This window comes from Hydra vulgaris, chromosome 08 (genome assembly GCF_038396675.1).
Source record: "Hydra vulgaris chromosome 08, alternate assembly HydraT2T_AEP".
NCBI lineage: Eukaryota > Metazoa > Cnidaria > Hydrozoa > Anthoathecata > Hydridae > Hydra > Hydra vulgaris.
The window spans coordinates 49,448,921-49,461,943 of record NC_088927.1 but is presented as its reverse complement, the minus strand read 5'-3'; the positions used below and the strand labels follow the sequence as shown (position 1 = coordinate 49,461,943).

At 25.1% G+C, this 13,023-nt stretch overlaps 3 protein-coding genes across 3 annotated transcripts in view; 1 reads left to right on the top strand and 2 right to left on the bottom strand.

The window, feature by feature from the left end:
* The window catches only part of LOC100199577 (atrial natriuretic peptide receptor 1), a 70,145-nt gene extending 59,529 nt beyond the window's left edge, over window positions 1-10,616 (bottom strand). The window contains exon 1 of the mRNA XM_065803875.1: window positions 9,846-10,616. Within this exon, the coding sequence (XP_065659947.1) occupies window positions 9,846-10,538 (693 nt within the window). The 5' untranslated portion in view covers window positions 10,539-10,616. The remainder of the gene's footprint in view (window positions 1-9,845) is intronic.
* Window positions 5,252-6,000, top strand: LOC136084133 (uncharacterized). Its single transcript, XM_065804280.1, has 2 exons — window positions 5,252-5,359; window positions 5,461-6,000. Exons 1-2 carry the CDS (start codon window positions 5,252-5,254, stop codon window positions 5,998-6,000), a joined length of 648 nt encoding a protein of 215 aa, XP_065660352.1.
* An 894-nt stretch (window positions 10,617-11,510) lies between the features above and the next one.
* On the bottom strand, window positions 11,511-12,368 carry LOC136083393 (tigger transposable element-derived protein 4-like). Its single transcript, XM_065802789.1, has 2 exons — window positions 12,008-12,368; window positions 11,511-11,905 (listed from the first exon to the last, which is right to left on the bottom strand). The coding sequence occupies exons 1-2, from the start codon at window positions 12,366-12,368 to the stop codon at window positions 11,511-11,513; spliced, it is 756 nt and encodes a 251-aa protein (XP_065658861.1).
* Between the last annotated feature and the right edge of the window lie 655 nt (window positions 12,369-13,023).

Below are 13,023 nucleotides of genomic sequence, written 5' to 3'. Positions count from 1 at the left end.
CTATATAGTAATTGTATTGTGTTTTAATTCATTTAAGAAAAATGTTTTGGTGTTAAATTTTAAATTAAGTTTTATATAAATAAGTATTGAACTCATGTTTTGCATTTTTGTAACGTTTCAAAACAGATATAAACTTGTTTTATAATAAATAAAGTTTTTTATTTTTATATAGTTTATATTATTGTATGTAAATAAACAAATCACTCTGTAATATCCTGTCCTTAATAAATAATTAATAAAAACACAAATAAATAAATAAATACACAAATAAAACATTTTTAAAATAGCATAAAACCATATTATTTAATGAATTTAGTTTAATTGAGGTGAGGGAGTACCGCAAATATTTTCAAATACAATTTGATATTACACCTTAACAATTTACTTATTTACGACTCATTTTAATTTTGTTTTATTTTTGAAATGAAAAAACAATAAAATAGCATTTTTGGAAAAAATATGAAATACTTTCAGTTAAGTAACTGTTAAATGAAACTACATTATAAAAACTTTTATGTTTAAATTATGTCAATAACGGCACCATTTTTAGAGCGGCATTTTTGCTGTTGTGAGTTTATGAGAAAATGTTAAAAAAAGTTATAACACCGAATTAAACAAAAGCATAAACTATCTACAAAAAGAATTTCTTATTTTTGAAGATTTTCAATATTTATTTTAGAAAAAAATATATATATAATTTAAAAAAATTTATACTATTACACAATAAAATATATATCATTATATAGTAATAAAAAAATTAAAATCTTTGATTTTTAATTTTGTGTTAGGCTATGTTCTTCAAACAATAAAATACTAATCGTATTTGCTTGCGGTAAATTGTGTTTTAAGAAATCAGAACAAAAGCGTGGTAATTGTTACCATTTTTTATTTTGAAGTATTACAAACAATATTAATAATTACAAATCACAAATACAATAATTAATAATAACAATATTGATAATTACAAATTACAATATTAATAATTACAAATTACAATATTAATAATTACAAATATTATTAATTACAAATGTATTACAAACAATATTAATAATTACAAATAAAAAAAATTGAAAAAGACTTTTAAAAATTCCAGTGGTAGGATTTGAACCACGGCTTTTTTGTTCAGAAGATCTGCGAGCTAACCACTCGATCATGCTGACAGTGATTGATGAAAATGTAAAAACAAATTTAATAAAAGATTTTATAAAACAGAAATATAGATCAAAACTAAGGAGATGTTGGCTAATTTAATTTAATAAATTCTAACTTAATAAATAATAATTTTATAAATTAGTAAATCTAATTTTTAAGTGAAAGTAAAACAATAAAACTTGATATATAATTTAGTATGTCTTAACATTTCATAACTTGAAGTTTACTTAAGTTAGATATCTATATAATCTGCCTATATAACCTAACCTATATAACCTATAGATATAACCTGCAACTTTATCTTGCCATTACTTCGGTTCCAATGGCTGCCAAGAGTTTTGTGTTAAACACACTCAAAAGGGCTATTAAGTCATTTTTCGTCAATAATAATTATTACTATTAAGTTCGACAATAATAATAAATAAAAAGCACCCTGGCTGCAATTAGCCCAAGTCACTCTTATATATAGTTGTCTTAAACATCATAAATGACTTTATGCTAAAATAGTTATCTACAGGGGATTCAGCTGACTGAGAGTTTGAGTTTAGGTATGAAAACAATTTACTAAAACAAGTCAATTTTAAATTATTCATTATTCTGTATAAAAAAAACAAAACATAAGAATTACTCTACTTTTAAGTACAAAATAATGTATGAACACTCCACTTTTCCTATGCCTTCTTCAGTCAGTCAATGAAATTACACTGCAACTACAGTTTTGTACAGCCTTAGCCTAAAAAAGCGTATCCTACACTTGTAGGATACGCTTTTTTAGGCAAAGGCTAGGAGATGCCAACTCTGACTTAACACACAGCCTGTCTTAATAGTAATGAGGCAATTGCTTAGACTGTTAGATAGTGTACTAAGTACTATCTGTGCTTTGAGATCTTTAACCAATTTAAAAAATGACAAAAGTGTCAAAAACAATAAAACACAAAAAACCTTGGTCCTCACCAGGTTATCTAAATCTATCATTCACTAATGGTCTTCAAAGTAACTTTTCAATTTCAAAGAAATTTACAAATTTCACCAAAAGTTAACCAGATCTACTCTTTGTGAGACTAATTTGAGTTTCGCTGTCTTATTTTGTGATCTTAGTGTTGATGATTATCGTCCTTTAATTCCTAAAGACTCCAATAGTCACATGCTTGGCCTGGGTATTTACATTCGTAAGAACTTACGCATTTGTAAGGAAACTAGGTTTGAATACAGACTTTTCTTTTATGTGCTTTCATTTAGTACCACTTCACTTTATCACCTTTCTCTTTGTTCTATGTAGCTCTCCTTTATCTCAATACTGCACTCTTCAAATTGACCAATTGCTTTATCTTTATCCTTCAGCCAATATCGTTGTTGTTGGTGACTTAAATGAATTCATACATAATGGCTTGGTTCTAGTGTCAGTGACTCAGCAGGTTTTTAGGCCCAAAACTTTTGCCTTTTTCAATCTCTAACATTATTAGTCAACTTTCTAACTCTCTTTCAAGACACACCGAATCATTTGTCTCTACTCTACTTTTGTCTTGTTTCTAATCCTAGTTTTATTTTTTTATTTTTACATCAGAATATTCAAAAGTTATTTTTGTCATAATTTTTTTAGCATATCCTGAATGAAATAGTTTCGTTTTTTAACTAGTAAAAAAACAGTTTTATAAGATTACATCACTTGAGAAGTTTTTAAAAGTATAACTAAATAAAAGCATAAAAATATTCAACTTAATTTTTACCAAAAATTTATATTTTGCACCGGCTTTATTTCGTCCATGTAAACTGATTTGCATGGGTGTGGAGGCAGGCGCAGGCTATAGCCCGCCATTCCTACCGAAGCCTATTTATATATTTATATATATATATATATATATATATATAACTATGAATGCAAGCTTAGGTAACATTTCTGGTGCCACACTGTAACAGCCAGCTGTCAGGGGTTTCAGTACATACATCAACTATCCTACATCCTGCTGTTGCAAAGGAGTGATGCTTGATGCTACATCAACTGTGGATATATATATATATATATATATATATATATATATATATATATATATATATATATATATATATATATATATATATATATATATATAGAGTTGCAACTCAAAAAAAACATGCACGTTTTTTTTATAATAAACACGTTTTTTTTGCAAAAAAAACAGGCCTGTCCTAAAAACATGTTTTTAATGGTTTTTTTTGGTTTTTTTAGGTGTCCATTAAATTTTATATATCAATTATCCTTTAAAAAGTTACAGTGTCAGTAAACCTTCAAAATATACATGTTTTTTATTAAATGTAATGTATTTTACCCTATATAATATTTCTTACAAATTTATAGTTGAAACCCCAAAAAAACGGGTTTTTTCTTCTTAAAAACTGTTTTTTATAGTTTTTTTATTTTTTATTTTTTTAGTATTTATTAAATTTAAGATACTAATAATACTTGAAACAGTTTCAGAGGCATTAAACCTTCAAAATATGAATGTTTTCTATTAAATAAAATGCATATTTAAAAAAAAACAGTATTAAATATTAAAAAAAAAATTAAGTAATTTTTTTAATATATCTCAAAAAAACTATACTAGCAGCTACTAGTTAATTGTAAGTATAACACTACTGAATGAATGAAATAAAAATGTTATTTCAGCAGTGTTATTTCATTCATAAAAATGAATGAAATATTACTGCATTGCAAAATACAAAAATGAACCAACAGTTATATAAAATTTACTTTAATGTTTTATTTTCTTTTGTTTATTACTTTTGTAAAATTTTAATAGTTTATTTCTTTATTTTATATATTTCAATTTTAAACAGAGTTTAAAATTGAAATTTTAACTAGTTTTAATTATTGGAATTTAAAATTGAAATAGTTTGGTTTATTTTGAAGATTTAATTTTGTTTTTTATAAGTTTTTTTATCTTGGATTCATTTGAGTTTAGAAAATTTAAATCATTTTTTTAAATGTTTATTCAAATTGCAATTAGATAGCTAAAATTTATTCAAAAAGTATTCAAGTAAATAAAAATTACACAATAACTAAGTTTGTATAACTAATGAAAAAAACTTAATATTAAACAATTATTATGTAACAATGTAAGCTACACATATATAATTTAGGTGCATTCTAACTTCATGTGTATAATTCATAAATAATAAAAATCAGTAATAAAGATAGATTTTACTATTTACAGGAATGAAGGAGTCATTAATTTTGTTGTAACGGTACCTCAACCTATATTTTGGACCAGAAAGTCATACTGGCGCAGAAAGTCATACTGGCGAATATATGGCAAATATAGATAAAAAAATAATATGCGATGTTGGACCTATGAAAGTTCTTGGTGTTTGTACTGATAATGCAGCCAATATTAAAAAAGCATGGCAACTAATAGTTACTGAATTTCCTCACATATATCCTTATGGATGCCTGGCACATACCTTAAATTTAATTTTTACTGATGCAGTAACTTGAAATCAATAGCAGATTCCCAAAGAAATTGCACAATGGTGGTAAAAGGGATAAAGAACTCTCAAATTTTATCAGCTTTGTTAAAACAACATCAGCAGAAATCAGGACAAATCATTCAACAATCACTAAAGCTTCCAGTAACAACTAGGTTTATTAAAAATTAATTTTATAATAAAATTAAACATAAAAACATAAAAAATAAAACATAAAAAGTATTATTATAAATTTTTAAAAAATTTATATTACATTATAAATCATAATACTTAGTATGGAAATAACATTAGGCAAATAAATATTTAATTATAAATAAATATATTCTTCAGATGGGCTTCAATTATACATTGTATAGAAAGTTTTCATAACAACAGATTAGCACTACGGGGATTAGCTATTGACGATGAAGCAAAATCTCTTGCTAAGCCTATTCAAAACCTATTGTTGTCAGAAGTGTTCTGGGATAAAGTGGATGGGTTTATCAAGTTATTAAAACCAATAGCCATAGCCATTGCAGCAGTTGAAGGAGATAAATTAAGTCTCTCCATTGTTGCAAAAACATTTTCAGATTTAGAAAAGTCTTTTTAAGACAGTATCCTTTGCAGTCCAATTCTAAAAAGCGAGGAAAATACTATGATGGAAATAATTGCCAAAAGAAGGAAATTTCACATTCGAAACATTCATCTTGCTGCAAATTTAGTGGATCCACATTATAAAGGATGTCATATCTCTGGAGATGAAATGGTGAGTATTTTCAGAATTTAATCCTCATTTAAATTAATTGAAAAAAAAGGAAATTATATTTAAAATGAATTAAGATGCCTTATTTAAAACATCTTCTTTAGATTGATGCCATTGAAACGCTACATAAATTAGGAAAAATGGATTCTTCTATTAATGAATGTGATGACAAAATTTTGGGTGAGATAGCTGATTATAGATCAAACGAAGGACTTTTTGCAAAACCTTTTATATGGGCTTCAGTAAAACATTCATCTCCTGTAAGTTGGTGGAAGGGAATATGTTGTTCTTGTGCTCCAATACTATCAAATATTGCAAGTAAAATTTTATTACTTCCACCAACAAGTGCTGCAGTCAAAAGATCATTTAGTAGACAATCTTGGATCCACAATCAAAAACGGAATAGATTAACAAATGACAGAGCTTCAAAATTAGTATTTATATCACATAATTTACAACTCAAAAATCTAAAATGTAATGCAGAATCATCAACAAGTCAAAGCCAAGAATTTTTTCTGGACAATGGTACTTCACAGAGTTTAGAGTCAGAGGTATCAAGTGACTCTGAAGATTACGGATTTGACTTTACAATAGAAGACCTTAATGAACAAGAAAGCCAGAATACAGAGTCTTTTGTTAATTAAAAATAAATTTTTCAAGTGATGTACTATATATTTATCATATATCATGTAACTATTAAATATTGTATTACATTTATAATAAAAATAGAAATTAAATAAAAATAAGTTTTTTTAATCTAAAAAAACAAAAAAAACTATATATATAAATATATATATATATATATTTGTATATATATATATATATATATATATATAGATACATATACATATATATATATATATATATATATATATATATATATTTATATATATATATATATATATATATATATATATATATATATATATATATATATATATATATATATATATATATATATATATATATATATATATACATCAGGCTTGGACAGGAATGGTGTGCGAATGGTGATCCCACGTTGTAATTGACCATGCTTATAATATTTTTTCTTTACAATTTGATCACAGTGGTTTTGATGTTTTAACAATTTAAATGCTATAAAAATAATTGTTATGTCATAAATAACTTTTAATGATCGATCTTCGCTAAAGTTTTTATTTTACGCAAAGCATTAAATAAAATAAAAATGTAATTGTAGTAATTTTTTAAAATAAATGTATTTTTTGTAAATTATCAAATGTTATATTTAGTCAGGCATGTAGACATGTTTTTTTTAATAATAAATTTAAATATAATAATTTCTTTGAAACTATTTTTCATGTCTTTCTAAAAATCTTTTGAAAGATAATTTTTTAAATACTTAAAATAATGAATAAGTTAAATTAAATATTTCGTTGCAATAGAATAATTAAACTGCCTAATTTTTTTTGTTTCTACTTTTACAAAGAAATGTTTGAAACTATTTTTTTTAACTTGACTAACTAATCAGAAGATGAATTGATTAAAAATTACTATTTTAAATAGACTACAGTACTTTCTTAAACAGTTCTTTTTGACAACTTTTTGGAAAAAATAAATGTTTATACAATTTGAAAGTAATATATATGTATAACACTTTTTAGTAATTTAAATAAAATTTGTTCATTCATTAAACAATCGTTTGAAGAAATTTGTAAAAGCATTTTGCGTAACTTTAATAAAACATTTCAAAAGATAAACTTTTTAAGTAATTTATTTTTAACGCAATTAAAAACAGAACAAATAGTAATTTTCGCGTTTTTTTTAGTTTTCTTTTAGTGCTAATATATTTTCTTTTTCGTTAGGAATTTCTTTTTACATTATTTTTTTTTAATTTTCTTCCTAGTTTAAGTTTAGCTAACGTTTCATTTTTCAGCGCATTTCTAAAATGTTTAAAAGTCATCTAAACATCTTAACAGGAGTGATCAAGTTGTCAAAAAATAAAATCATTAGCATGGTCAGCAATAGCGCTCGATCGCACTCCATTCCTGCCCAAGCCTGATATATATACACACACACACAGATAATATATATATATATATATATATATATATATATATATATATATATATATATATATATATATATATATATATATATATATATATATATATATATATATATATACTTATAAGCATAAAAATAGATTGTTGGAATTTGGTCAAAGGAAACCCCACCAAACGATCATTCTTAGCAGGTTTTATGATAGCAGGATTGAATCATGTTAACCCTTTTTCCAGTTTTTAAATTTTAAGCACTTTTAAATTTTTTAATATTTCCCTTAAAGTTTAGAAAAAGTCATTTTTCTTTATACAGCTGAGGGTACACTAGAAATAATTTGCTCAAATAAAAGTAATATTGTACACTATTGATAACAGACTTGGTCAGGTAGGCTTGTGATCGCACACCAACATATTACCATGCAAATAATAGTTTTGTTTTGACTATTAGACCATGGCTGTTAATATATTTTTAGAACTTGAGCATTTCAAAAATGGCTGAAAAAACTTGCTTAGACAACTAAAAAAGAAAAGAAATCTTAATGAATGAGAAAAATAGTAAATAAAAAGCACTTAACTAAAACTAAAACACAAAAAAAAACAAAAATATAATTAAAAATAAAGCACAAAAAAAAAAAACACTAAGACTATTAAAATCAGGTTTTTAAACTCTGTTTGGAATAACAAACTTCAAACAATCTTTACTCACATTTTTATAATATTATGGGAAATTCTTTTAATAAGATTAACATTTCTTTTTAAAAATATACAATTATATATAAATAAATTTTTAAAAAAACTATGTTTTTCAATTTTTTTTTTTTTTTTCAAATTCTGATTCACTTCCAACAAGGCTGCAAGACATTTTATAACTAATTTAAATATAAATAAATATAGCAAAAACATATGCAAAAAAATACTTTTTTATACCATATAAAAAAGTATTTTTTCTTTTTTATTCTTTTTTTATACTCTTTTATAAACATATGTAAAAAAATGTCTTTTTTTTACCAAAAAGGGAAAAATAAACATTTAAATTTAAATTTAATAATTCAGTAAACTAAAGGTTAAAAGGTCTGCACAAGATTTATTTCAAAAAAAAACCTGTCAATCTTTAGTTTACTGAACTATTAAATTAAAAAGTTTATTTTTCGCTTTTTATTATAAAAATCATTATACTTTTTAGCAAATGTTTTTGTAATATTTTATTTTCAAATGCTTTTGTTATATTTTATTATCTTCCACGAATCACACAATTTTTAACATTTTTTGGCCCCCTCCCCTCTCTCATAATGCATTGTAACATTTTATTGACCCCCCTAATATTACATTACAATTTTGTAACCCCCTCCCCCTAAAAAAGATTTTAAAACAATTTTAAATATAATAATGTCTATAATTTTCTTAGCTTCTTTGAGTTAGTACTTTTCTGTTTGATGTTTTTTCCAGTCTGTTTAATGTTTTTTTTTCCACCCCAATAGTTCCGTGTAAAATTATATAAATTAACATCACTATCCTAAACATGATCCCAATTTTAAATAGCTATTCTTCCGATATATACATGCAAAAATATTATTTTATAAATATAATTTTCTCACAACTAGCAATGTTGGTATGGGCGAGTGGATACTGTTTCAGGCTAGTAATCCATGAGTTCAAGATTTGTCTCTTGATGTCAAAATTTTTTCTTTTTTTTTTAGTAAACTAGACTTAACTATTTATAAAGATATGATAAAGTTGAAATAATACCTTTAAAAATAGTAAGCAATATTTATAATAGCAGCACTCAGAATTAGGTTTGGTATTCTGCAATGCTGACCTAACTGACAAACTGACAGTGTCTGGGGTCAGCAATTTTTTGCTGACCTCAGAATTTTAAAACATAATTTTATTTGCAATTTCAAATAAATGAACAATAGCAAAATAAATGCTTTTGCTGTTTAAATTTTAAATTAAATAATTTAAATGAAAACGGCAAAATGAACACTTTATTTAAATTCCTAATAAAATAATAATAAAAAAATGGCAAAATGAATGTTTTACTTAAATTTCAATTACGAATGGAACAAACCAATTACAAAAGTTATTTAAGGTGTAAACAGAACAATTAAAATAAAAAAAATATTTAAAATAAAATCATCATAAATATTTTATTAAAATTTTATTTAAAAAACTAAAAAAAAAGAAAAAAAAAAGAGTAAAAACAAACGTTTTTTTTTTTTTAAATTCTAATAAAAAAAATTAAAACAGCAAAACAAACATTTTAGTTGAACTCTAAATAAGAATCTTTTATTTAAATTGCAAACAAATCAAATAAAAACGGAAAAATGAAAGTTTTATTAACTTAAAATAGAATAATTAAAACAAAATCCCCAAAACTTATTAGTATTATTTCTTTAACTAAATCTCAAAATGAACCATAAACACCTTGTTTAATATCATTGAATTGTAAAAAAAATTAGACTTACATGTGAAATCATAGGCATATTTAAAGCTCCAGCATTCTGTGCAAGTGCTAAGCAACCAGCACATCCACCACCAATGAACGCATCTACTTTTTCATACTCAAGCATTTCTATTTGCAGTTTTATTGTACTCTTCCAATCACACATAGTATCCCCCCATACTAATTCTAATTTATGATTTGGCAAGTATGTAGACTGTGAATTAATATCATCAATAGCCATATACATAGCTGAAGCATAATATACTCCACTATTATATGAAGAAAGTTTTGACTCTCCTAATGTGTGTGGTAAAATAACACCTATTTTAATGACATTTGATTTTCTAAAAGGAAATGAACTATGAGAACAACTCATGTTAGTAATCTTCAGGGAAAGCGAGAAGCATGAACAGTCTTTTGAAAATGTTTCATTATAAGTATTTAAACAACTACATACAAAAGCATTTTCCTTACTAAAAACATTTAAACTAGAGTTGTTGATGTCTAAAACACAATTGCAAAAAAAATTCTTCATATCACTAGGATTGGGACAAACACATATTCCAACTTTATCAGAAGTACCAAATTTACAAGTAGCATTATAAAGCTGTCGACGAAAACTTATATTATCATATACAGATCTCAGTTGTATATCTTGTGCATTAAACTGAGATAGGAATATCAAACTAGACAGCAACACCACACAACAAAACATAATGATAACTATGTACTATCAATATCCATAGCAAATTTTATTTTGCAGCTTATCTTTAACAATAATCTGTTTACTTCCTAGGAAAAAAAATTTATATATAGATATATATATATATATATATATATATATATATATATATATATATATATATATATATATATATATATATATATAATATGTTATATATATATATACATAATCTATATATATATATATATATATATATATATATATATATATATATATATATATATATATATATATATATATATATATATATATATATATTTATGTATATATTTATATATATATTATATATATACTATATATATATATTAATTATATATATATATATATATATATATATATATATATATATATATATATATATATATATATATATATATATATATATATATATATATATATATATATTAATTATATATATATATATATATATATATATATATATATATATATATTAATTATATATATATACTTGTTTCTCCGCGCAGCGGCCTTGTTCGTCGAGGTTCGTGTTTCGGAGTTATAGAGTTGAGAGAGGGTTACAACCACTATTAAGTAGCCTCCTCATCTGTAGTGGCCTTCTAGGCCTTGAGGAGGTGAATAACAAAAAAAAAAAAAAAAAAAATATATATATATATATTAATTATATTTATATATATATGTATATATATATAAATATATATTAATTATAAATATATATATATATATATATATATATATATATATATATATATATATATATATATATATATATATATATATATATATATATATATATATATATATACAGTCAACTCTCGATATCTCGAACACTAAGGGGACCGGAAAAAAAGATCGAGATATCGAGAGTTCGAGATATCAAGAAAAGGGTTGAAAATAAATTAAAATTGCCCGACTTTCATTAAAACAAGTTATTTTTCTGACAAAAATCATTAACAACAAAAACTATAACTTTTGGAAAAAATCTGTTATCTGATATTGCTTTAAATTATCCATCTTTTCCATCTTCATTAAATCCTCAAGTTTTAGTGCTAGGGATTGTATTTGATTTCCATATTTTGAGCTGTATAGCGAAGCATTTTGAATTGTTTCAAAAGCAATTTCTAATTGAATATCAGATGGGCGTGGCGGGGCTTCGACGTCAATAGCTTCGTCAACGCTATCTTCAACTTCATTATCGTCGTTTTCAAAATTAGGGTCTAAAATCTGAGCAATGATTTCAGCACCAGTAGCAAGTGAACCGGTGGTTACTACATCGCAATCTAAACCAATGTAAGATTCCGCTGAGAGATCTTCTTGGACGGCATGAGGATCTAACTCTCGCAAACAGTTAAGTTCTTCTGTCAAAAATTTAAAAGAATGATCATCATCAATACTCTTGTTTGTTTTGCTGATACTTCTTCAATACTCTTCTTCAATACTCTTGTTTGTTTTGCTGATACCAGCTTTTTTAAAGCAGTTGATGACAGTCTCCTTCGACACAGCATTCCACGAAGAAACAAGATCTTTCATTGCTTGAAGTATAGAAATTTTTGGCATGGGTTCGTTATTATCGACAGCCTTGATACACAAACGCACAATTTTGTGACGATAATGAGCTTTAAGACTTCGTATTACGCCTTGATCCATGGGCTGAAGGACAGATGTGGTGTTAGGGGGGGAAAATATTAGGTTGATGTTGCTTAGCCCTTCAATGTGTGGGTGGGCAGAACAGTTATCCACCAGGAGTGCTACTTTCCTGTCTTGAGCACGAAAAAATGAGTCAAGTTTCATTACCCATTCTGTAAAAAGGTCTCCGGTCATCTAACCTTTTAGCTGATTTTTATATGTGCAAGGAAGTTGTTTAATGTGCTTAAAACACCGTGGGTTTTTAGATTTTCCAATAACAAACATAGGTCATTTTTCTCCCGTTGCACTCCCTACTGCTATGCCTGTTAGTCTGACTTTACTATTTTTTCCATAAAAACATTTTTCTCGTGATAAATGGTATGTTTTGTTTGGTAGGCACTGGTAAAATAGTCCAAACTCATTGGCATTGAAAATGTTTGCAAGCTTGTAATTCAAAAGCAATGTTGGAAGTGTAGTTTCATTCCACGAAGCAGTCATATTATTCGTCACGGCGGCACTTTCGCCTGAGATTATTTTAAAGCTGATGCCGTTCCTAAAAATAGGAACAGAATAATTGAATTTTAATTACACCTTTAAAAAACTAAATAAATTAAATATAAACAGATACATGTTATTTGTTTATATTAAAATTGAACAAGATTTGACAAAATTTAACTGACCTTTCTTTCCAAATATGAAACCAACAATCAGATGCTTTAAAATCCAACTCTCCTAATGCTTCTGCGAATTTTAGTGCCTTTTCTTTTAGTATGGTACCATCAATTGGTACTTGTTAACTTCTTTTTGCAACGAACCACGTGTATATGGCCTTGTCTACATTTTTGAAATT